Here is a 26,677-nt window from a genome sequence, read left to right as displayed (position 1 = left end):
CTGACCATGTACGTCCGATCCGATAGGAAGAACTGGAGCCAGCTCAGGAGAAGCAGTCAAAAGTCGGTGAGTCTTAAAGTCGGTGTAGATGACATTGACCTGCCCCCCAGAAACCAGACACGGGTACAGGTCTTGCAACAAAGACATAAGATTTGTAACGGTGGAGCGTCTAGGCATGAAACCATGCTGGGAAGATGGGATGATAGGTTGAACACAAGGAAGGATGGCTGAGTGGATAATAGACTCGAGGACATTAGAGACAGCACAAAGGAGGGAAATGCCTCGGTAGTTGGGCTACGACATCACCCCTTATGCACCGGAACCACCCAAGCAGACGCCCACATGGCACTATGGAGCGAAAAGAGCAAATTGCCGGGATAAAATTCGGAATCAAATGTTTTGCATTTTTTTCATTGTAATATCGTGTAATACTATTATACGTATATTACACGAAATTATGATGTTTCAGGACAATCCCGCCAAGTGGCGCTGCAAAAAAAAGTTTTTGAATTTTCTATGGGTGCATTTTTTTTCAATTTTTTTTTTATATTAACTTAAAGATTTTTTTAAGTTTCATATAAAACAAACTAAATTTACTACAAACTTTCATTCAAAATATGTTCATTTGGAATATAATTGATATTCAAAGCATCTAACGCGGATATAACGTCTCCTAATGAAGAGCTACTATCTGAATATTCTGAACTTGTACCATCATCTTCTTGGGTTGGAATTGGCAAGGGAGTGTTACTATTTGAGGAGATGCAATCTACTAAGAATGTTTTTACTGCGTCTAGGTATGGGATTTGTTTTTTTTTATTTTACCTTCTGCTGCTTCCTCTCCTAAGGATCCCAATGGAGCTGGGGCATTTATAATGATTTCACCTACATGCGCAAGAACTTTATGGACAGTAGAAGGCATGTTTTACCAATTGTAATGATGTCTGTAAAACATGTATGTGTCTTTGCAATATAGACTAATAGTTTTTGAATTTAAAGGCTGTGAACAGTTGATGGCTATTAAAATATTTCGAAACCTTTCTATAAGTTCTATTTCTATTTGCAAAATATCGCTCAATTTTTCTATGTTTGAAAAAGCCAGACGACAAACATTTCCCGTCGTACTATATCCACCCATTTGCCTTGGTTCATCTACTTTAACACCAAATTTCTTGTACATTTTTTCCAATAGAATTTTTTTCGATCATTGTACATGTTTTTATAATTTTTAGTAACTTTCCATTTTTTAAATTCAATTCTGTACGAAATGTGACAGAGTCGGTTAAACATGCCATAATTTTTCCATCAATTAAACTCATGTAATATGAATAGTTTACTGCCACATAACTTGTTTCATTTAGCTGAGTTGTATAAGGAACTAACCTGGTTATTTGGCTTTTGATTTCGTCTACTGTTTGTATAACTTTATCTTTTGACTCTTTCGCAAACTCGATAACGATTGGCCTGCAAAACCTTACTCTTTGGGGCATCAAGTTTATCCAGATGATATCTGAATCATCGCTAATGAACGAAAGACGGATAGGCGTTAATACCGATACTAGTAAATCACTGTCTGATGCAGTATTTTCTCCGGAACCATGAAACGGTTGATTGTAAATGCTGTGTCCACTAGATCCGTCAATACCCCACGAGCACAATAATACGACGCTTAGTGAATCACACAAAGAAGATGAAAAGTGCCGCAAGATTTCTGCTTTTTGTATTTCAATTATTCTACACGCAGTGTGATTCACCAACTCTTGTAGATTAACTTCAGCTTTTGTTTCACTAATAGAAATAAAATCTTCACTTGGTGCGCAGGTTTTTTGGTTTGGTAATATGACGGAACAACTTTTTTTGATACTTTATGCACATCATTTTACTGGGATTTAGAGAAACTATTGTATATAAAACATGCTAACGCTTCTTCGGGAGATACTAAAACATCACTTTTGGTTGTCATTGGCATAACACTTGAAGGATTTTTCAAAAACATGTATATCATACTCATCAGCCTTAACTGCTTTTCTTTAAAAGCTAACAACCTCACTGAGTATAATTCCTTTTAGAGATAGCCGTTGATATCTGTCTCTTTGGCCACACTGCGACGTTTCTTCCGCACGCAGAGATCATTAAACTCTTTTTTTTTGCCGTCCACGACTTTTGTTTTCCGTATAGGCACTAATGTCAAATGGATTGTTCAACCAGATTTTCAAATCATTTTCGAGTTTCTAGAACATTTCTTCAATCTAGCCTTGAAACTTTTTTCCAGTATCATTAACTTACTCTTCTTCTTCTTCTTAGCGTAACGACCTCTTGGCCATGCCTGCCCGTTAATGGCTTACGAGACTTGTTTCCCTGTTGTACGTGGATAGTCAGTCCTCTCGTACAGGGGAGAGTCCGGTCTCGGTTGGGATTCGAACCCTTGCCGTCGAGGTGCTGAGCCTCGGCGCTTTTCTAACCGGCGCTACCGCTCGGCTGTCGCGGACCCCCAATTAACATTAACTTATTAGTCACTTTCAATTTATCACACGGTTTGATGCTTTTTTTTATGTGGCACGACATCCCCTAGTGGGACAAGGCCTCTCTCCGAAGAGAGTTTGTGTGACCGAAAGACGGTATATTATAGATCGGTGGTCAGCCGTTCGTAATACCGGGGGGTGCCAGACTCGAGATTCGATCGCACACCTGTGGCGTGGTGTTTCCTCGCGCTACCGCTGCGCCATGGGCACCCCCTTACGTTTGATGCTTACTTTACTTTCAATGAACTGTAACGCATACCCAATGTTTTCCTTGCAAGAAGCATTGTTTTTCAAAACGTTTATGATATCGTTCATTATAAAGGAAACCATCGTGAGATTATTAAATCAATCTCAGACAGATTATTAACTTCAAAGCTATAAAAACTTTGTTCTCCAAGAAGCTCACTGACAATTGCTGTTTATGCAGTTAAAGGTAAAGCTTGGACAATATTGGGTATAAAAAGATGGGTTTGTGAGCTGTAGAACAAGTAAAAGCGACCTGATAGATTCAAAGCAAACCAAACCAAATTTTATTCTTTGCCAGTGACTTGGCTTGTCTTTCCCCTTTTACGTGATGTTCAACCACTATCCTGCTTCACATTTTTCATTGAATGAGAATTTCAAATATTTCTGTAAAAATGTGACGTTCGAGTCGGAAATTCTCTAACGTTCGAGTCTCGTAATAGGCCCTATTGTTTAAAGTTGATACCCGGATGAAATCGGGTACTTCAAGCTAGTCATGCCATAATGATAGATTTTTGTTTCCAACTTAGGTTTCAACAATTTCAGAAAAATTCCCTTAGTCACATCCTTCAGTCCCTTTGTGTATCCCCGGTTAACCCCAATATAGCTGTTTTAATCCTCCACACTTAAACCCAGGCCATTTCACATGCCTTTATGAGTGGTGACTTTACCAACAAGGATTTGAATAGCATTTAACGCATAACGAAATAGATTTAACAACATGTCTTCGCACTTCACAACTGTTTTTCTTTGAGATTGCGAAAAAGAAACCAAAATTACATAATTGGACCGAAGAAACGGAGAGAAAGAAAAACTTCCCATTCACCATGATAACAGTTCGGAACTATTGTTAATATGAAAAGGGAAATCAGAAACGCCCACTTTATTCCCCGAACCATCCGCCTATCCACAAACAACTGCCTGGCTGACGATTATTGAAAGTAAATCCTTGGCCTACCATCGCTTTCTGCGGGGCACGAGGGTGACAATGTTGATTGCGGTTCACACCCGCGTTTGAAAAGTGTCAAACGCATTTGTGGGCAGAGAGGTTAAAAAATAGCTTTGGGACACAATAGCGTGGTAAAGAGATTTACAAACCATGTGTAAAATGTGTCACTGTGCCTAATGCCGTCCTTCTGACACTGTAATTTGTACCATTGCTGAATGAAGCTTAGGGATCAGTTCTAACAACTTTCCGGAACTCATTATCTACCGTTCAACAATGGCCAACGGTTTCCGGTTGACATGCGAGTGTGAGTGTGCCGTGCAACATGCCCGCCCTTGGCACCGGAGGGCACGGGTAAATGCCTACTGTTGACCTGCACAACAATAGGCGACATACTTTCCAGTTCCGTTACCATTGATCTCAAAACGAATACAATTCACTTCCTTGTTATTTTATCTTCATTCTTCCTTTTGTGCTGCACTATCCATGGAACGAATGCCAGGACAAGGATACCGACGCCTAAGGGATTGCACTTCCCACGATCCATGATGCATTGTGGATGCTGCAGATTGGAAACATTGTTACAGTGCTTCGTTCTTTGAAAATCTTTCTAATGAAATCCTGCAACGTGGTTTGCTTTCTCCTCTATTTTGTTAAACAAATGGTCAATTTTTGTTTGAGGTATTTTTTTTCAATTTGCACACTTAAGTGTTCAATTTGCACAGATTCAGTGCAGTAGGCACTATCATTTTAAAATAGATTTTTGGAACCAGGACATGTTGAATTCAAATTAAATTATCTTGTGTTCATAGGAATTTCCTCTAATAATAACAGAAAATCTCAAATCAATGTGGTCAAAGCAAGTAATCTTTTGAAAATAACATAATATTTTGTTTCATCATACTGTTATGTTTGATACCGCATACCTTTAGTTTACAATAGTTTAAAAAATTGTGGTGCGTTTATTGGAATTTCGATACTAAAACCACCGCCATTGAAATCTTCCAGCACCCACTTGTTTTTAATCCAGGAGACAGTGAATTATGTACGTGCCAAGAATATATTTAGCGAATGACTAGTTCTGCAAAACTACATAAAAAATAACTAATTTTAACCTTTCATGGACATATCGATAGTTTGAATTCGTAAGGTACGAACGAATGAAAACAACAAATAAATGACCAATTAATTGGTTATAAAATGACGTAAGATTGTAGTTATAATTCAATTGATAGCGGTAATAATATGGGACAATAAAACTGCATTTGATACTGAGCAAAATGAAGTAAAATACTTACTTAACTGGAGTTAAACAGCTAAGTGGTCTTGGAACGACGAAACTTCATCCGAAAACACTCATGTCGAATTCTATATACCAACTTCCCTGGAGGCTTTGTCCAATGCTTTAGGTCCAAAACTGATACATTTTCGCCAGATGACGTTTTTTCCTTTGCGCAAACGCAAATCTTTTTTTCGGGCTTCTTTTCTTTAGTCAATGAACACCCTGTTTCAAATTCCTTATATTTATATTTGCCATCAGTAAATAAAACCTAGACTTGCCAATGGACCTTTTTACTACATTTATCCGAACCATGATTGAATGTGATGACGAATGTGCGAGGACTAACAAACCTTAGTCGGCGTTTATTTTGTCCGCTTTCCGTTTTTCATCGCTCGCTACGGTAAATTCTTCATAGAAGTTTACCCCGACGCTTGGCGGATCGTTGATATGTAAGTATGGCCCGGCATAATCTGCGTAAATGAAGTAAAAACAAAATGTTATCCCAACGTATTTGTACCTTTATACGGCATCGTTCAACATTACTTTTCATAGGAATCCATTCGACACTCAAGCGGTCCGACCTTGGGACACCATCTACCGCAAAGGATGTCCACAAATCCACCATTAACTTAGCCATTTCGGTATCCGTTTTGTTCAGTACTTCCGGACTTCCAGGTGGATATGGGAAAAGATACAGCTTATCATCCGAATGATGTACACCGCCGTCGAACGGATAGTGTGAGGTATCGTTACCGTATCCGAACCGGGTTTTCGCTCCTACGTAATCGAAAGAATAGAGAAACGTGCCATTTGGGTTCATTCTTGCACTGGCCTGGGCTTCACGAAGCAGTGGTGCTTTTATCAGGATCGTGCCGGATAGCTAAAAGAACGTAAGTTGTAAAGTGATACTAAAAAATTGTGCTGGAATAGCTTACATCGATCAATCCATCGGCCATTTCCCCGAAGCTACCACTCTCTAGGTCCTTTTGCGAGAAGAGTGTTCGCATCTCATAGCCTCCCAGAGCTCCGGTGGAATCGCTTGCACCGAGAAACTTATTGACCGCATCAACAAGGAAATACTTCACGAACGCGGGATCATCCACCTGCCCGGTGCGCTTAAAATGATCGTAAACGGTGGTCAGCAGAAACGTTCCCTCGTGCTTCGTGACACCGGCCATCATTGGGAGATGTTTCCTTATCTTTCCCTCCTTCATACACTCCCACGGCGTTTGCGGCAGGAATCCGTGGTAGTCTCCGACGACGAGGCGATTGCCACCGACTTGATCCAACCCTTGCGCTACGCTTTTCTTCACCTTCAGGTCAATAAAGCTCCTCAGCAGCGTCCAAACGTCGAGCTTTCGAAGATATTGTTCAACTTCATCCAGGGAAGCTGAATCTCCAAGGCCAGCCTCAATAGCAATATCGAATGCACTTTGAACCGGGTTTGTATCCCACACCCACGGAGAAGCCGACCCAGCCGATTGCAGTATCACCCTATGGAAGAGTGAGTCCGCCACCTTTGGGCTGTACATGAGCGCCGAAATGGCGGCAGCTCCCGCCGACTGTCCAAACACGGTGACATTGCTCGGGTCGCCTCCGAACCGTTCAATATGCTCCTGAACCCATTCCAACGCAAGCGTTAAGTCCATCATACCGACGTTGCCCGGAATGCTATCGGTTTTCGTACACAGAAAGCCCAGCGGACCGAGTCGATACTGTGCAACCACCAGCACAACGTCCCGCTCCAGCAGATACTCGGCGGTTTGATTCTTTGCGCTACCTTCGTGGAACCCTCCACCGTGAATGAAGAACATGACCGGACGTCTTGCGGCAAGCTGGTGACGAAAACATATGTCTTATAAACGACCCCACTGTGCCAACGAAAAGTAAAACAACGCTCACATCTGAACTGTAGATGGACACCGTGAGACAGTCCTCAAGATCCGGCACGAACGCTTTTCCTTTAAACGACGAAATCAGCTTCATTTGGGGGCAGGGCAAGCCATGACGGGTGGCGTCTTTAATTCCTTGCCATGGTTGAACTTTTTTGGGTGGCTGCAAATAATGGTGACGCTATGAAACCAACATACTTTTCCAACGTTTACGTGTAATTCACCTTAAACCGGTTTTCACCGGCTGTGGACTGTGCGTAATGGACTCCCAAAAATTGATACAACTTACGTCCCGTCCAGGCAGTCGTACTTGTTGATCCTTGTAAAGCCCCTAGCTCGGACAGGGTAACAATCGGAGAACTTTCTGCTACACTTGCAGTGGCCATGTTGGTATGGTTTAATTCACAGTGAACTAGAAAAAGCAGCAGAAGTCTAAGGTAAACCATAATTATTTCTGCTTTGTCATGCAAGATTCTAGCCCGACAATGGAGGAATGTTCAATCAACCGAACCGTACCGTTGATTGGGTGATTACCAACTGAAGAAGAAGTTCCGTTAGAATAATCCAGCGACGATGTTCACGGTTCTTCTTTTCTAGAACATCTTCTTTCCAAAACTAACTGGAAACACGAAAAACACAACTTTCCACAGCTATCTGCAGCGTATGTTTTGGTGAACAGATGATTTCAAACTGGTTTGCTGTCAAGCAAAGGTGGATGCCGGTTTTTGTTTGCTGAGTGTGTGTGAGCGCGATGAATGATGTTGTCAAAACATTTATCAGCTGATAAGGGTGGAGGAGGGCAAGCGAGGGGCTACATATTGAACAACATGTGCTTGTTTGTGTGTGTAACCTACCGAACTTAAATGGCCCAAGTAACAAATTTGTGGCACAATGGGCCGTTGAAGGATTGTTTTGATAACATGTATATTTTTGAATAAAAATAATAATATTCGGTTTTGTTTATTACGAAAAAAATGTACGAAAACAAGGAAGTTGACAATTTTAAAGGTACCATTTGTTATAATATTCACTACAGTATTGTTTTCAAATTAATCTACCATATATATATATATATATATATATTTTATATATATTTGGACGGCCAGGCCGTATTGTACTTGTTGTACCAAAAATATTACATTTTTCTTAACCTAATGCTTAAAACTAATTGTAGCGTGGCATTTCCTCCAGCTAATCGCGGTTGTAACCTTATCCCGGGTTAACTCGCGTTAAACAATTATAAAATAACAGTTTTATAGCGCCGCTATAAAATTCATTCAATTCATTAAAATGATAAATCCGTTTTAAAGGATTCTTTTTAGTTAAAAGATTGATCAATTCGTTAATTTTTAAAAAGGTATTCGTATTCTATTCATTGCCTATAGTTTTCAGTAGTAGCAACTACTTTTTTGAAATTCTCTTAATAAACTGGTTGTTTATGCCGGAATGTACCTAATTATTTCTTATATTTCTCCATTGAAGTATTCTATTAAAACAAAAAATTTAACAAATTAGTACAATGAATTTCTTAATCGATTTTTGCTTGAATTTGGATTTAATATACTCTATCTGATTAGGGAAACACAAACAAACTGAATATTCAACATATTCGGCAAAAACGATATTCCAAACAGGTTTTTCCACATCCTATAGCCAAACAAGTTTTTAACGCTGCCTGTACCATTACAGCAGTAATAAATTTAACCCATTTTTGGATATGATCAAACAAAAACAGCAAACCACTTGATGGTCTCGATCGTGTTCATAATTTCGCACAACTCGTGCGAAGACAGTTGCTTCGGGTTCGTTGAAGGAGAACGTAGGGTAGAAGAGTAAGTATTTACCTTTGTCGCACGAAAAATGTTTGTTTGAACAGTGTCGTATTAATGGATCATCAGTTGAACAATTAATTGATTGTCGTCTATGTTTGGTCGTCGTCCCGAAAAAAAATCTACGCACCAACGAATCGGAATTTAGCAAATTGTTATCTGCGATAGTAAACATTTTCGCTTATCTAAACCCTTTATCGCCTAAGGTATAATATATTATAGCACGGTACAACGGTCATCAGTACACGAGGATCGCTTTGCTCACAGTTGCCTCCCGTTGTGCTTCGCAAGATGTTGCGTGCGTCGGTTTGGTGTTCGCTGCTGCTGGCACTCATTTGTTCGACAAGTTACTCTAGTGGAATAAACCTTTCCATACGTGGCCTCGGTGAGGTTCAGGGATCAGAAACGAAAACCGCACGCACTGAGCAGGTAGTGCTTCAGTTTTTAAACATTCCATACGCAGAGCCACCGGTAGGACAGAGGCGTTTTAAAGCCCCGGTTGCCTTGAGTCCTTGGAATGGGGTGAAAGATGTCACCAGGCCCGGTCGCCCCTGCCCACAACCGGGTATTACCGATCAGATTACCCCAAGTGAAATAACCTCCGCCGTCGAGGACTGTCTGTCGCTCTCGGTCTACACGAAAAACGTATGTCATCTTACAACCGATAACGGAATGTAGAGCAATAGTTAGGAGGTATTGAGCATACCCCATATTTTATTAACCATCATCAGGTAACGGCTAAGCTACCCGTCATGGTGTACATCCACGGGGGATCATTTTATCTCGGCAAAGCAGCAGACCATCCTCCGAACTATCTTCTAGAACGCGATGTTTTGCTAGTGGCCATCCAGTATCGACTCGGTGCCCTCGGGTTCCTCTCCACGATGTCATCCACCATACCCGGCAATGCAGCGATGTTGGATATCATTCTGGCACTGAAATGGGTTCAAGATCATATATCGGACTTTGGAGGAGATCCGGGACGTGTAACGGTGTTCGGTCAATCGGCGGGGGCTGCCGCAACAAGTGCTCTCTTGTACAGTCCTCTCGTACCACCGTCGTACTTCTCTCAAGTAATTCTACAATCTGGTGGAGCGACGGTAGCCTGGGCAAACGACCCTAACCCGGTAGAAAACGCAAAAGAAATCGCCAGGTTTGCGGGTTGTGACACGGTCCGGCCTATAGAAGACATCGAAAGGTGTCTATTAGAACTACCTGTGCTTAAGCTGCTGAAGGCTTTAGATTTGCACACGGTAAGCATTACCGATTATTTCTTGGACAATCCAATCGGAGTAATTTGAAGCGTTCTTTTCTACCGATTTGCAGCAAGAACGCACACTAAATCAGGGCGTTAACAACGTTGGAGGTTGCGGCATGGTTATCGGCGGTCCATCCAGCTTTCTTGACGCTGCTCCGTTTGATAAAATACGATCAGGACGAGTGCGCAAAGATGTCCGGATTATGGCCGGAGTAACGAAGCACGACGGATCGTTCATGGTGGCCGAAGTCTATGATGCGTTGTTGGCGATGAATCTTACTGAAGACAAGCAATTCAACCAATATGACCTGATCGACATGGTCAACCGGGTCTACGGCATCGATGATCACAGTGGTGCATTAGCTGGCTTTGAAGTGGAATCTCTTTTCTCCGAGCAAGACATAAATAGTGGAAATTTTACTCAACTGATGGCAGGAATTATAGATGTAAGGAATAAGCATTCCTGCTGATTGGCTAATGTTAAAAAAAATTCAAACTCTTATTTTTTCAGATTGCTGGAGCAATTACCATAAAAGCCCCAGTTCTTCGTGATGTTCAGAGCAATGTGCGCCACAGTGAAAAGGAAACGTATCTGTACTCGTTCGATTACAAGGGTGAACACACCCGTTTTGGATACGGTGCCAGCACGGCACACTATCCGTTCGAAGGTGGAGCACACCATTCGAACGATAACATCTATCTGTTTCCGTATCCATCCTTTGCGGCTAACTTGAACGCAGCCGACACGATGATGTCAGAAATTATGGTGGACCTTTGGACGTCTTTCGCCATCGATGGAGTTCCAAGATCGAACAGAGGTGTTCCAACATGGCCGAAAGTCAATGGTAGCCTCAAAAAGAGCTAGATCAAACGAACATTTTATTGATGTTTTTCTTTCTATGTTCCTTTGTGATAGGACCGACTGGCCCATATCTGCATATCAATAATCCCGCCACTATTGGAACCAATTTTTACGATGAGTATGCTGTCAGCGTTCACGGTCGATCAGGAGCTGGTGATAGCAAAGCGGCTACCATGTGGTTGATACTCTTATCTATATCATTGGGCCCCCTCCCACTAGGTATTGCTTATTGGTAGGAACATAAATATTACATTTTTAATATCATTATAAGCAAGGGCTGGGGATATAGAATTGCAGTTGTTCGTAATATATTCACTTTTGCACGTCTAATTTAGTTTCGAATTCTTCAAAAACTAACCAGCATCTAATCAAAAATATGTTTTAGCAACTGGAGCCTTGATCAATTCCAAATATTACTGCATTGAGTGTTCTCAAGTAATGCGGCATGCACAGAATGATCGTACAAATAAAGGCATGAAGTATAACAGATGCTACTGCTATTGCAGATAGCATACAACATACCAAGCCCTTACGAGAAAAATCGAGTTCTATCTTGTTAAAATCTGTAGTAAGGTGTATATGATATATATTAGTATATCAGTTAGTATTGTTTTACATTCAGTAATTTATATCCGTATTTGAGTTATTGTAAAGCATATAAATAAAAAAATCTTAACTGTCTGTTCTCGCAAACAATATGCTTTAGTTTCATTATAGCCTGTACAATGTATTTGTAATTCCATTGTTATAATACAACATTTTGTGCAGAATATATACCTTCCAATGAAGCATTAAATTACAGCCACTACAAGGGATTTTAATGTGACCTTTTAGCCATTAGTTTTGCCATTGGAAATCGTTCTAAAAGCGTATATCGCAACACGTCTCTGAAAGACATTTAACTTTAAAAGATGTCCAGAGATAAAAAAAACCAGTGGGTTATCAAACATATAACCATTGACTCAAAATGTTTATTAATTTTATTAGTGCATGTTTGTCACTAAATATGCATTTGTCTACAATTGATATTTATCACTGCACAAACTTAGGGTTTAGTGTTGAAATCCTAACATCGAATAATGGTTTTTTGTAGTTTCATTGCTAAATTTGAGAAAGTATGATAAGGAACGATCAGCTACGATAAGGAAATCGTTAATTGAAAATTCGAAGGTAAAATCTCACAAGTATCTCTAAAAGCTGCATGAGGAAGTGGCACACAACAAAATCTAATTGAAATAGTCGTACACCAATTCGTCGGATGGTGAGAGGCCCAGGTGTCGGCCTTGCACTTAACTGTTTGTTTCTTCTTCTTCTTTTTGTCGTACGTGGATTTCTGTACGTGGATACTCAGTCCTGTCGTACAGAGACAGGTGCCCGGTCGCGATTGAGAATCGAACCCAGGCCGTCAAGGTGGTAAGCCCCAACGCTCACAGAGTTAAATCGTTCGAATATGGGGATTGAAAAAACCTGCGCTGTAATATGCGATTAGCTATGGTTAGAAATCGTTTTTTTCCGGAGCAACCACTTCTTAAAACAGTGTATATTCAGAAATCACAGCTTCCCAGCATCTCTAGTGTATGTTTTGCCGGACAGTTGGTTTGTAACTAATGGTTCAGTATCACCAATTGAAATGCCGGTTCGTTTAAGCTTGTGTGCCTAACTAAAACACTTATGTCGATAAAAGTTGGAAAATGAGTGTCACTTCTACTATGGTTCTACTTTACAGTCGTGAGATAAGATTGTTGTGTGTGTGAGTGTGTGTATGTTTATGGATCACCTAACCCTAACGTTTCAAGCAGTAAAAGCCTCATAGTAAATCCCTCTTTGAGAAGTAACATTAAAGTAACCTTTCACGTGGAATAGACAGTAACCTATGTGTACGTGGATAGTCAGTCCTCTCGTACAAGGGAGGGTCCGGTCTCGGTTGGGATTCGAACCCACGCCCTCGAGGTGGTGAGCCTCGCCGATATATGGGCCAATTTTTTTATTTTAGTTGAAGTTAATAAATTTAAATAAAAATTGTTTTAATTATAGCATTAAAACAATATTTGATTTCATACATAGTAACGAAGTAACCTTCAGAGAGCTAACCAGGCGCGTATTTTGATGCATTGATTGGTCATATGGTATTTTGTCATGGAAGCATATTTTAAAATAATAGTCCATCAGACCCTTTAATGTTTTGAGAGAGAAATCATTAAAAAAAGGAAATACTTGTCAATAGAAACAGGAAACGTAAATTCGTCTGCAACGCTTTAAAATGCACATTTACACGAAACTTCATATCCATTTACGATTAATTTTGTCAAAATTATTGTATCTTGACGGTGTTAACCACCTGATCATCATAAAAAACTGGAATAAATAACTGATTCGACTTTTATTGAATGAATGTGTTTGAGTTAGTGTTTTTTCAATAAATCAACACAACGCATCATATGAAAATATGATGTCATCGAGCCGACCCAATTCAACGCACCGACGAATCTGTGTTTGATGCATGTTGCCGATTTGTTATCAGCAAAAGGTAAAATATATTTTATCTTATCCTCTATCCTTATCTCTTTACCACTTACGGTACAATGCATTGTTTACTGCCCTGGGTAAGGGTCAGCGCCGCCTTGTTCCTGCATTCTGTGCTTTCAGTAATGCTCAAGATGTTGCGTGCGTCGGTTGGGTTGCCTCTGCTACTGGCAATTTTTTGTTGCACAAGCTACTGCAGTGGAATAACTGTGTCCATACCTGGCCTCGGACAGGTGCTGGGATCCGAAACGAGAACCGCACGCTCGGACCATGTGATACATCAGTTTTTAAACATCCCATACGCTGAGCCTCCCAACGGAGAGAGACGTTTCAAAGCTCCAGTGCCTGTGAATCCGTGGACTGGAGTGAAAGATGTCACCACTGAAGGCCGTCCGTGTCCACAGCTGCGTATTACCGATCAACTTAATCCTGGTGAAATAACGCCCGCCCTCGAGGACTGCCTGTCGCTATCGGTGTACACGAAAAACGTAAGTCATCTTGCATTCGATAACAAAGTTCATTTGTAGGATAGCTTAATGGATCCCAAATTTTTCTCTCAACCTTGACCAGGTGAATGTGCAATTCCCCGTCATGGTGTACATCCATGGTGGATCATTTTCGCTCGGTAGAGCGGCCGAGTACCCGCCGAACTATCTTCTAGAACGCGATGTTGTGCTAGTGGCCATCCAATATCGACTCGGTGCCCTCGGGTTCCTCTCCACGATGTCATCCACCATTCCCGGCAATGCAGCGATGTTGGATATCATTATGGCACTGAAATGGGTACAAGATCATATAGCACACTTTGGAGGAGATCCGGGACGTGTAACGGTGTTCGGTCAATCGGCGGGGGCCGCAGCAACAAGTGCGCTCTTGTACAGTCCGCTCGTACCACCGTCGTACTTCTCTCAAGTAATTCTACAATCTGGTGGAGCGACGGCAGGTTGGGCCATTGATCCCAACCCGGTGGAGAACGCGAAAGAGATTGCCAGATTTGCTGGTTGTAACACGTTGCTTCCTTTAGAAGACATCGAAAGGTGCCTCATGGACGCGAACGTGCTTAATTTACTAAATGCCTTAGATCAACACACGGTAAGCATTTATTGTGAAGGTCTTGAAGTACAAATCTTATTGAAAAGGTTTCATTCTATCGATTCGCAGAAAGACCGGACAGATACCCAGGGCCTGAACAACGTTGGAGGTAGTGGAATGGTTGTTGGAGGACCGACCGGTTTTCTTGACGCACTACCGTTTGATAAAATACGGTCAGGGAGGGTGCGCAGAGATGTCCGAATTATGGCCGGGACAACGAAGCACGATGGATCGTTTATGTTGACCAGCGTTTACGATACTTTGGCCGCATCGAATCTTGTGGGAAACAAGCAGTTCAACCAGTACGACCTTATCGATATGGTCAACCGGGTGTACGGCATCGATGATCACAGTGGCACACTGACCGGGTTTGAAGTGGAGTCCCTCTTCACCGAACAGGACTTAAACAGTGGCAACTTCACTCAGCTCATGGCGGGCATAATAGATGTAAGCAATACGCATTTGGGGCCTTCCATTATTTAAGTTCCCCAATTTTTTATTGTTCTAGATTGCTGGGGCGATTATCATCAAAGCTCCAGTGCTACGGGATGTCCAGAGCAATGTGCGCTATAGTGAAAAGGAAACGTATCTGTACTCGTTCGATTACAAGGGTGAACACACCCGCTTCGGATACGGTGCCAGCACGGCACACTATCCGTTCGAAGGTGGAACCCACCATTCAGACGATAACATCTATCTGTTTCCGTATCCATCGGATGTAACCAACTTGAACGCAGCCGATACCCTGATGTCTGAGATCATGTTAGACCTATGGACGTCTTTCGCTATCGATGGAGTTCCAAGATCGAATCGAAGTTTTCCAACATGGCCGAAAGTCAACGGTAAGTAAATTGGTAGCTTCAAAAAGAATTAGAGCAAAAGAGCATTCAATTAATATTTTCTTTCTGTGTTCTTTGATGATAGGACCGACTGGCCCATACCTGCATATCAATAATCCCGCCACTATTGGGACCAATTTTTACGATGAGTATGCAGTCAGTGCTCACGACCGAACGGGTGCTTCCGATAAGATAGCTGCCTCCATATGGTTGATGCTGCTATCTGTATCGTTCATACTACTTTCCTTTGCGCTATCAATGGATTCTTGAATGCGACACACATAATTGATCGGACAAGATAAGCATTCAATGGATTTGTCCTCGTCATTGATGAGTATGCAAATTTTGATTGCACTAAAGCAGTGATTTTTTTTTTTACTTGGGTTTGATTTGTAATCGATACTTGCAATAATAAATATCAATTGCATGACGAGTAAAAGGAGCTATTTGACAATTCAAATGATTTTACTTGTTTTACGCATCCGATCTACGAGGGCTGACAACTTCGCCGGATCACGCGCTAGGCGAAATCTGGCAACACCGCCTTGTTCCTTGGTTCCCCCACTACCACTTTGCTGCTGGGTGAGGCTTCCCCGACCGCTCAGTCTTGGCTGAGCAGCCGTCAACGATGGAGGTACCCCTCGCGTCAGCGTCCAAGTGCGAATTGCGTTCTGTAATACGTTTTTGAGTGCGAAAAAGGTGACACCTATTGAAATCCATCGTCAACTAGTTGAAGTTTACGGGGAGAAGTGTATGGACATAAAAAACGTGCGTAAGTGGAGCCGCGAGTTTAATTCCGGGCGCACTAATGTTCACGACGAGGAGAGAAGTGGCCGACCGTCGGTCTCGGATGCGATTGCTCAAGCAGTGGAGGCAGAAATGCTCAAAAACCGCCGTGCGACAATTAGGGACTTGGAAGAGAAGCTTGGAGGAGTGTGTAGCAGCGAAACAATCCGTCATATCCTTGTGAACAACTTGCAGTATCACAAAGTTTCTGCCCGATGGGTGCCGAAACAGCTGACCGAAGACCACATGAAGCGGCGCGTGGAACCTGCTCAAGAAATTTGGCTGGGACATCATCGATCACCCTCCCTATAGTCCCGACGTGGCCCCAAGTGACTACCACATGTTCCCCGCCCTGAAAAAACATCTCGGAGGGAAGAAGTTTGAAAGTGACGCGGAGGTTCAGAAAGAGGTCAACACCTGGCTGCGCGAGGCGAACGGAGAGTGGTATTCTGCCGGCATAGACAAGTTCATCGTGCGGATGCGCAAGGTGTTGAAAAAAAATGGCGATTATGTAGAAAAGTAGCCAAGACCTTGGCCTTTCCAACGGTGTATCGCTTTTTGTAAATAAATGTCATTTTCTATGAAAAAAAACATTGGAGACCTTACTTTATTGTCAGCCCTCGTAAGATTATAGCCATTGAAACAACACACTTCGTAGTTCAGAAACACATTGCATCGACATAACGCTGTATCAAGCTGGTGGCTCATCAAATCATCTGAATGTAGTCAACATTGGGCTAGAATAAACGTTGCCCATTGAGTGTTCGTGCTTGAAGACAAACATCTTTGTAAGCTTATGTCTCATGAAACCCTGTACAATCGGCAATCGAAGATTGAGATTAGGTGATCATGAGATAACGATGTGTTTTGCCAGCATTTTGTCAAAACCCAGAACAGAAAGTAAGCAGAATCTTTTGTTTTAGTTTTTTCGATTAGTCAATTTGCTCTTTGCTTGTAAAACTTCTCGACATTCATGTCTTTTTCGGTTTGAAGACGCTCGTTACGATTTTTTGCCCCATGTTGATAGATCCGTGGTTTTCGAAATAATTTTCTCTACGATATCTTATGCAAACTAATTGTACAGTTAAAAAGGAAGAAAAAGTGTATGATTGGCTACTGAATAAATAATACCAGAGTAAATAGACGAGTAGAAACTGTCTTGATGGAAATTGTGTGCCAAGTGGGTGTCGTATTACTCCCCAATGGGAAAACGCCCATACTACATAGAGTATGTGGCGCCTCCATCAGCACCACCTGTCTCCACAAGCACCAGGCGTCTCCATGCCCTTTGAATATTCCCTCTGCGTGCCTTGAAAGTGTTATACGGTCGATTTTCACACTACAATATTTTTTATCGATGCCATTTGCCACAGAAAGTATAAACTCAGATAAACCCAGATATAAACATGTTAATTAATTTAATTGATTTGAAAAATGATGTTGACACATAATGTAGCAACGCCGCGGTAAAATCCCAAATGAGGCCCACTCCTCGTCGCATCGTCGCCATGTTTTTCCATGTTTGCGCCAGAAGGTTATGTAATAGGTGGCATTAAAATTTTTGAATCGCCCGTACGACAAGGTATTAATGTTACTAGATACCTACAGTGACCGGCAGGAAAAAGTGCCCACTTCGAATTTTGTTGATTTTCGCTCAATATTTTTTTCTCAATCCAACTAAATATACTGCAAGTATTTTTCGTATATTGATCTACATATTTCATATAAGATCCACTAATGAGTAAGCGAAAACAAACACATTTTGATTTTGAGAAAATAATAATAAAAAAAAGTATCTAAAAAAACAGTGACAAGGAAAAGTGCCCACTTCAGTTATTCATTATTATACATAAAAATAAGAAATAATAAATGCATTTTGATATTTTATGTGTTCTCTTTTAGCTTTTACAACCTGCTGAAGGCGCTTTGGCATGCTTTCTACTAGGATTTTTAGTTTTTGGGGACTTTATTCTTCTCAAGCGCGCATTAGAGCTTCAAAATTGTCGTTTTTATTCGATACATCAGTTTTGTCCACCCTGGCATCGAGAACTGCCCACAAATTCTTAATCTCCGGGCTCTGAGGAGACCATTTCAACAGTTTTGTCCGACAAGACGGGAAGAAAGACTTCGTCTTCTTGGCAGTATGTCGAACTTGGCCCCGCCGGGCTGCGTGAAACTTGCCCCAGCCGGGAGAACGAACTTCTCTTCAAGGCCCGTCAGGATCAGTGAAATCTCCAGATTTTGTTGCAGGATGTTTATGTTTATGTTGTAATCTGTAATCTTAACACCGTTAATGTTCCCAAGGCTCCCCACTCCACTGGACGAAAAACAACCCCAGACCACCATATTGCCTCCTTCATGGCATACTCTGCCCTGGATGTGGCGAACCTGCAGCATTGCCTCCTTCGATCTGCACTGTATACGTTCATGCCATCTTCGATTAAAAAGTTCAAATTTTGATTCGTATGACCACAGAACCGTTATCCAGTAGTCTAGAGGCACAGCAGCATGTTCCTCAGCGAGCTTAAGACGCTTGGTCTTATTGGCCTTGCTGATATAAGGGCGCCTCCTATCAAATCTGCTCTTTAACTCGTATGCAACAAGCCGACGACGGATAATTCTTTCAAAAACTGATGGCTGAAGTATTTCTATGATCTCCCTGACAATTACTTTTGCATTTTTCTTGACCTCACGAATTATTTTAGCGTCCATGCGCGCATCTGTTTCGCGCTTGTCTCCTCTACGATGGCGAACCTCCACCGATCGGTGCGTTTAAAATGTAACTATGAATTTTCCTACCGCTGCGTTGTGGATTTCGTGCTTTGAATAAGTTACTTTAATGTAGATAAATGCCATAAAACATATTTTATGCTATTTAATTTCTTGTAACACTCAAATTAATGAGATACCTAAACCTAATATAAAAAATTGTATATTTACAACCAAACATGAGTTAAACACGTGATCATATGTTTATAAATGTCAGAAATAGTGCTAACAAACCTGAAAAATATGAAAACGCAATAAATTAGCCCTCAATACAAAACTTTATGCAAAACTCGAAATTTCAAAGTGGGCACTTTTCCTTGTCACTGTTTTTTTAGATACTTTTTTTAATTATTTTTTTCTCAAAATCAAAATATGTTTGTTTTCGCTTGCTCATTAGTTGATCTTATATGAAATATGTAAATCAATATACTAAAAATACTTGCAGTATATTTAGTTGGATTGAGAAAAAAATATTGAGCGAAAATCAACAAAATTCAAAGTGGGCACTTTTTCCTGCCGGTCACTGTATTTCCTGCTGCCCCTTCCGTCCCATGAAAAGTTCCATGAATTCCACTTCTTCGTTTTTTTTAGTTATTCGTAGTTTGGCAACCGATGTATCGTAGGTTCTGCCCTACTTGGTCCATCCACCGAGCTCGATGAGTTCCTCGTTGTTTCGTGCCGGGTGTTCCGCTCGATAATGCTGATGTCATCCGCGAATCCGGGGAATTGGAGAGAACGGGTGAAAATCATGCCACTGATGTCGAATCCTGCCCTCCTCATGACACCTTCAAGAGCGATGTTGAATAGAATGCAGGAGAGTCCATCACCTTGCCTCAGACCCCGGCGAGGTTCGAACAGATCCGACAGCATGTTCAAGATCAGCAACAGCAAATGTCCGCAGCCGATTCGTGTTTAGGCGTGGGGTAGGCCGGTGACGTAGTGTGTTGACAGTACAGATCTTCTGCCGTAGCTTCACCATGACCAGGAAGTGATCCGTGTCGACGTTTGCGCCCCTATAGGTACGCCGATGATGTCCGATAAGTGCCTTCCATCTATGAGAACGTGGTCTTACCCCCAACCACTTGTATACCCATAAAATCAGTATACAGCAGGGTAAAACAGAAAATAAGCAATTTACTTTGTGAGTAATAATTATTTAATAAAAGTAAAAATTAGGGGGTGCCCATGGCGCAGCGGTAGCGCGAGGAAACACCACACCACAGGTGTGGGATAGAATCCCGAGTCTGGCACCCTCCGGTACTACGAACGGCTGACCACCGATCTATAATATACCGTCTTTCGGTCACAAAAAACTCTCTTCGGAGAGAGGCTTTGTTCCACTTGGGGATGTCGTGCCACATAAAAAAAAGGGAGGATGGAGGGATCGACTTTTGCCCTTCCCTATTTATGTTGATGTAATTTGGACGCGATACGAGTTTGGGTTCCCGAAATATGCTCAAAATTGTGCCGCAGCACTCTGAACACGCACCAAAAAAACGAGCACACAGCACAATGTTTCATCATGTTCTGTAATTTATTTTGCATTTGCTTCGTTTTTTGGTGGTTGTATGGAGTTTTATGGCAAAAAAAGGAACGTCTTAGTGAGTTTTTTTTCGTTTTTGTCGTTATTCGCATAGCATCGTAGATGGCGATCGAACTGAGAGCAATCTCGATGTAATGTGAATAACGATAAAGACGAAAAACAGATACATAAATACATATCTCATTTAACATACATTATGTTTTTTTTAGTATGTTTATGGAAAAACTTTTATTTTAAAAATTTATTTTTTCATTTAATTTGTTGTCTTTGTAGCTATTCGCATAGCATTGTAGATGGCGGACGAACTGAGAGCAATGGATGTAATGCGAATAACTAGAATGACAAAAAACAGATCATAAATACATATTTCACTTAAAATAAATTATTTTTTTATTGTTTAGTACATTGACGGAAAATTGTTGTTTTGAAAAGTTATTTTTTCATTTAATTTATAATAGATATAGAATTCTTTATAGACGTTAAACGCGTTAAAAGAGCAACAGGAATCGTTAGTAATAAAGTTATTTTGTAATCTAAAAGATTTGAAAGTACAAAACACTAAAACCAAGAGAAAACCCATCGAACCATCTTTTGGGAAATTCCCCCGGGAGATAAGAAAGCCAATAGAACCGCCGCATCGTTTAACTGACATCTATAATCCTATTTCCGGTCGCACCGGTCAAAAGCCACGTGTATGTCCCGTTGATAAATCATCTGCACAATACGTATCTTTGACTTAGCATATCTAAATACTGGTTACTGATTAAAACGATCATGAGGAATCAGCATGTAACCGGTTCGCCGTGCATTATCTGATACGCTTAATATCTCATGCATCCGTTCAAAAATAATCTTAATAGGTGTTATCAATCATAATCGGTATCGGAAGGCGTCTTTTAGATACAGTTTGATTACTTGAGCACGCGTTCAAGTTGATTTCCCGATCGAATCGGTGCATATAAAAGGCATGACTCTTGCCGATTGTTTCAGTGAAGGGCACCACCCTACAGGTCAAGGTATCAAGCCGCATCAGGTTATACCCAGCAAAAATGCAAGGTTTCCAACGAAGCGATCTTTTCTTGCTCTTTGCGCTCTCGATTGCGATGATTTTGAGTTCGGCGTACGCCGACGATCACCGACCACCAATCGTAGGCATAAAAGGGCTTGGACTTGTCGAAGGCATCATGGGAGAGTCGGCCTGGACCGGGCGCCCAATCTATCAATTCTACAACATCAAGTACGCCGAAGCTCCAGTAGGAGATCTACGATTCCGCGCGCCAGTTAGCGTCCTCCCCTGGGAAGGAATCATGAATGCAACCGTTCCGGGTAGAGGTTGCCCACAGTCTCGAACCATCTCGACGGAGGATCCAGATGCAGAAGATTGTCTTACACTTTCGGTATACTCCAATGATGTAAGTACTCCGTCAATTACCTAGATTTGTCGATAAAAACCTGATTATTGTGCTGTCGCGTTTTGACGCTATGTTCAGCTTACGAAAAGCCGCCCAGTTATGCTGTATGTCCACGGTGGAGCATTCGTGGTCGGGTCGGCTGAGCGGTTCGGACCTGGTTTCTTGCTGGAAAGAGACATCGTTCTGGTTGTGATCCAGTACCGCCTGGGAACGCTTGGATTCCTCTCGACCGGCACGGAAGCCATTCCTGGCAATGCCGCCATGTATGATGTACTTGAGTCACTCGAGTGGGTATCGCGCCACATTCACAACTTTGGAGGAAACCCGAACGATGTGACGATCTTCGGCGAATCGGCTGGAGGACACGCGGTCTCGGCCATGCTGCATAGTCCTCGCGTTCGAGAAGGATTGTTCCATCGAGCCATCATTCAGTCAGGTACACTGTTCATGCCCTGGGTTACCTGTCAAAATCCTACCGAGGGTGCGTACGAGATCGCTCGCATCATCGGGTGTCCTATGACAAGTGCCGAGGAGATCGATAACTGTCTTAAACAGGCATCGGTGAAAGACCTTGTCCAGGCACAAGACGAACATAAAGTAAGTTGTTTAAAGTAATGTGTGAAGAGTACTATAAGTAACATTTGTGTTCATGTTCCCCATTATCTAGCGAATCGAATTCAGTTCTCCCGGCTATCCGAAGGTCAGTGGAGCTTGCATCACGATCGGAGGAGTCTTCGGAGAGGAAAGTTTTATGCCGGTACACCCTAAGGATTTGACAGTGCTGCGTAATGTTGATCTTATCGTCGGAATGAACTCCCAGGAGGGTCTTATATTCTTCAACGAATACTTCCGCTACGCCTTGGACTCGGTGCCTATCACCTGGGATTCGGCCTGGGAGTTCCTCGAGTTTGTCGAGACACTCAATATCAAATTCGGCTCTGGTGCGTTCGTAGATGCAGTGGTCGGATATGAGTTGTTGAGTAAAGTTAGCTGGGAGGAAATGGTGCGAGCCAACTTCTCTGAGCTGGTTCCTGTGTTGATCGATGTGAGTGAAGCCAGATTCATCGCTGGTAAAGTTGTGTCTCAGTTTTTAGTTTTCCTTAAAATGTATAGATCAGCGGAAATTTGGCACTGAAGTACGGCTCTGTAGAGGAAGCCAATCGCTTCGCCAAGGCTTATCCCGCCCAAGTTTACCTGTACAACTTCGACTACGTTGGACCTCCGTCTCCCGTCACCCCTGGCTTTCCTTATCCTTTCCCCAACACCGTTGGACACGGAGACGAGCTGAAGTTCCTCTTTCCGATGAACGAGTTGAACGAGGAGCATACGAAAATGGCCAACATTATGGTAGATCTTTGGACGTCGTTCGCCATCGCTGGCATACCGCAGGCAGAAAACGTGATCCCTTGGCCAACAGTTTCTCGTGCGTTCATTACTAACCTTTATTTTGATTGGTTTATCATATTTTAACCACTCCCTTCTTGCTTGCAGGACCCTTTGGGCCGTACCTCCGACTGGTTAATCCACCGGAACAGATGGAATATTTCGTTCAGGAATTCACTAACAGTGTGGAAAAGGCGAGGGAGGTGATTGAGGCTAGCGCATCGACATCCCCCTTTCTTTCGATGTGTCTCGATCTGACATCCAAGTGGCGTGCATAAATTTCAACGGACATTTCCAACCAAACCGTTGGATTACCCAATGGATTATGAAGTGAACAAAGGTTGCGAATCATCTATCCCTGTCAAATAAATTAATTATCAAGCATTACAAACAAGCACGTGTTATGGAGCTATTTGAGATAAGGAAATGAGCGAGATATGCATCGATACTGCAGACCCCCTTCGAGAATCGTTAATATGCGGCTTATCAATGATTTTTTAATGTATGATTTCCTTATCATAAATGTGGGTTGACCCGGTACATGTGAACGTTGTATGCATTTCGAGCGTAATCAATTATCCGGTTGTAACCGATAAGTGGTAATTGGTTGATTGAAGTTCCTACATCCTTCATCGGATGTTTCAGTTTACAAATCAAACTCTATCTGAGTGGAAATAAAGATTAGGTGTCCACAAATCACTCCATCAAACATTTATTGCTCTGGTCTCTTTGAACTTTGAGTACTCCAATACACACAGCATTTCCATATGTTAGGATCATCGGCATAAGAGGTGTGATAAAATATACGTATGTGAAAAGATAAAAATTTCATCTACCTTTTCACAGGTGTTGTTCTGCATTAAAGAGCCCAGGCCATATTCTAGTTAAGTTGAGATGCACTACAGTTGCCGGAATCAGTTACACGATCGTACTCCTTTTCCAAATCGATAAGCTTTCGCATTTCGCTTGCGGCTACAAACGGAATCCTTGTTAATTTCTTTTAAGGAGATTATTACACAATGTCTGAGGCTCACTGCATCCTCATGTTTTGCTTTAACTTTAAAAAGCCTTAGGGCAATAGATTTTCGAAACACCATGATTACCATGATATTACATTTATTTATGTATCTTTCTTAGACCTATTCCGTTTCTTCTTGCTTGGACAACCATCTGGACTACACCTCCGACTGGTTAACCCCAATATGAGAAGGCGAGAGACGTGATTTGAGCTAGCGCAATTACAACCCTTTTCTTTCAATGTGTCTCGATCTAGCGTCGGAATGGGCAATTGGTTATCAAACGTACAAAACTCGCAAATCGTTTATCCCAGTCAAAAAAATAATTGCAAAGCTGCTGTTTGAGATAAGGACATGATTGACATATGCTTCGATAATCAAGACCCCCTCGGATGACATTAGAGCCGATATAGTGATGCTTATCATTGAATTTTTAATCGATGATTTCCTTATCATAAATGTGGGCTGACCCGGTGCATGGGAACGTTGTATGCATTTCTAATGTTATCAATTATCCGGATGTAACCGATAAGTGGTAATTGGTTGATTGAAGTCTGGTTGTTTCAGTTTGAAATCAAACTCTACGTGAGTGGAAATAAAGATTAAGTCCACAAATCGTTCGATCGACAATTTTACTGGTTTGGACTTTATTCGATCCTCTATCTGTTTAGTCTCGAAAGGATTGGGTTGGTTAATCGTCACGGGCTCAAGTTTAATTGATATTGGTGAAGTTGGGGCTGTTAGTCCCGTCAGATGAAAACGAATTTATTTCAAGTATATGTTCAAGCAAACAGTACAATATTGTTTAATTGCAAAATATACATATTTTAAAAAATTGAAAAACGATTGCATTCCTTCAATGCGCTTACAACAGAGTTCTTGCAGCTCACCGTTTCCAATGAATGAAAATGATTTCTAAAACAAATCTTAAGGAGAAGCATACATAAGCTGGTTGATATGCATTCTTGAAAAAAAATGTATTCCAAATTATTCAAAATTTAATTTAATTTAATTTAATTAAATCCAGAGTAACTTGTTTTATAAATGAATCAAAACTAAGAGCACGGATAACTAACGATCATATTTGTTGTATCGAACTCAGATCGAATAAGAACAGGGAACTCTGATTTGATAAAAAAGAAATAGTTTCCTCTGCGAACTTAAATCCATTAATTAATAAAATATACCTGTTCTATTCTATTCGTAACATTCTCTTGATCTCTGCAATTCAGGTTTTTACATCGTTGCTGATTGTCACAGTAAACACCGTTGCTTTGTTTATTACTATAAACACTGCAACACATCTGTAATTTCATTGTGAAAGCTCTTGTAATTCATCAGATTTATTCGCTTGTCTCAAAAATCTGTATTTAATCCTCATACCTACTGCCATATGTCAGTATGATGTGAATCAATAGTGAGTATGACTTTCTTATAGAAATTGATTAAAATTTACGGTGGTTTAGTTCTCTTGCTCGATTGAAATTCAAAGTTAGTGAAACCACGTACACCAGTGATTTTGTCATTCAAACGAAAGCCAATACTAAATGTTCAAAACTTTCCTTGAATTGTTTCAAAGGGGTCGCGGGCCGCATGTTTGACACCTCTGGCGTAGAGAATCGATGCCACAGGGAATTAAAATTCTTGTTGGTAGCTTCCACTAATTTATCTAGTAGCGTGCGTGTCCGTAAAACCAAATCGAGGACGGTCGGTCATTCCCATTAAGGACTTACTAGAATTTTTCCCTTTACAGACGTGAATAGTCAACTCTCACGTTTAGGAGAGGGATCGGTCTCAGTTGGCATTCGAAACTGGAGGATATGGTCTCACGGTTTTTCCGAAAGCCCAGGTTATATATGTAGAATATTTAGAAAGCTAGCAAAGTACTTATACACGAAGTTCTAGGATGATGATGTCCAGAATCCAGCTCATCTATTTTTAATGTTTCGTTTTTTCAAGACGTACTCTGAATTGAACCTGCAAGTGACATCTTGTTGAACGTATTTAGCTGTGGTGCAATAATTTGCCAAAACGTCCGTGTGTGTGATGAATCGTATTACATATACTACACGTCTTTTACGTCATCGATAACGCTAGTAATTACCCACTCCGATTTCAAGCTTCATTTCCCTTGATTCTCTTATCCAGTATACCAAAAGTGGTGTTCAGATAAATTGATTGGCATTCAATGTGTCCGTTATCGGTCTTGGCACGCTTTTTGAAGTCCTCCATTCAGTGGCATTTTTGATGATTCAAAGGTCCGTCTAGGTCAGCACGTTAGCACTACGGTTTAAAACACATGTGAGGAAACTACTTGCCGGAGCGGAGCGGGGGTACGGAACTCGGAAGAACATAACCCCTGTGGTGTACTCTATCTATCAAATCTATGATAGGACCCCGCTACTGGAACGTCACACCAAATGTTGTAACTGTTTCTGGGTAATACAGATAACCAAGAACCAAGCTGGAGATACTGTAGA

At 41.4% G+C, this 26,677-nt stretch overlaps 5 protein-coding genes across 5 annotated transcripts in view; 4 read left to right on the top strand and 1 right to left on the bottom strand.

Moving 5' to 3' along the window:
- LOC131287727 (glucose-6-phosphate 1-dehydrogenase) overlaps positions 1-26,677 on the top strand; it is a 284,204-nt gene that overhangs the window by 100,973 nt on the left and 156,554 nt on the right. The gene's annotated exons all lie outside the window — the stretch shown is intronic.
- Positions 5,250-7,536, bottom strand: LOC131287726 (glutactin-like). The gene is made up of 6 exons (XM_058316803.1): positions 7,402-7,536; positions 7,110-7,317; positions 6,896-7,048; positions 5,929-6,828; positions 5,537-5,873; positions 5,250-5,463 (listed from the first exon to the last, which is right to left on the bottom strand). The coding sequence occupies exons 2-6, from the start codon at positions 7,269-7,271 to the stop codon at positions 5,345-5,347; spliced, it is 1,671 nt and encodes a 556-aa protein (XP_058172786.1). The 5' UTR covers positions 7,272-7,317; positions 7,402-7,536; the 3' UTR covers positions 5,250-5,344.
- LOC131285264 (glutactin-like) lies at positions 9,006-11,070 on the top strand. The gene is made up of 6 exons (XM_058314117.1): positions 9,006-9,359; positions 9,446-9,967; positions 10,041-10,418; positions 10,484-10,817; positions 10,889-10,987; positions 11,054-11,070. Exons 1-6 carry the CDS (start codon positions 9,006-9,008, stop codon positions 11,068-11,070), a joined length of 1,704 nt encoding a protein of 567 aa, XP_058170100.1.
- LOC131285263 (glutactin-like) lies at positions 13,492-15,558 on the top strand. The gene is made up of 5 exons (XM_058314116.1): positions 13,492-13,845; positions 13,928-14,449; positions 14,519-14,896; positions 14,958-15,291; positions 15,374-15,558. Exons 1-5 carry the CDS (start codon positions 13,492-13,494, stop codon positions 15,556-15,558), a joined length of 1,773 nt encoding a protein of 590 aa, XP_058170099.1.
- On the top strand, positions 21,436-23,459 carry LOC131285262 (esterase E4-like). Its single transcript, XM_058314114.1, has 5 exons — positions 21,436-21,798; positions 21,877-22,395; positions 22,466-22,843; positions 22,912-23,221; positions 23,290-23,459. The coding sequence occupies exons 1-5, from the start codon at positions 21,436-21,438 to the stop codon at positions 23,457-23,459; spliced, it is 1,740 nt and encodes a 579-aa protein (XP_058170097.1).

Source organism: Anopheles ziemanni, chromosome 3 (assembly GCF_943734765.1).
Source record: "Anopheles ziemanni chromosome 3, idAnoZiCoDA_A2_x.2, whole genome shotgun sequence".
Taxonomy (NCBI): Eukaryota; Metazoa; Arthropoda; class Insecta; order Diptera; family Culicidae; genus Anopheles; species Anopheles ziemanni.
Note: the sequence above shows the minus strand (reverse complement) of the source record. Positions and strands in the feature narration are given on the sequence as shown.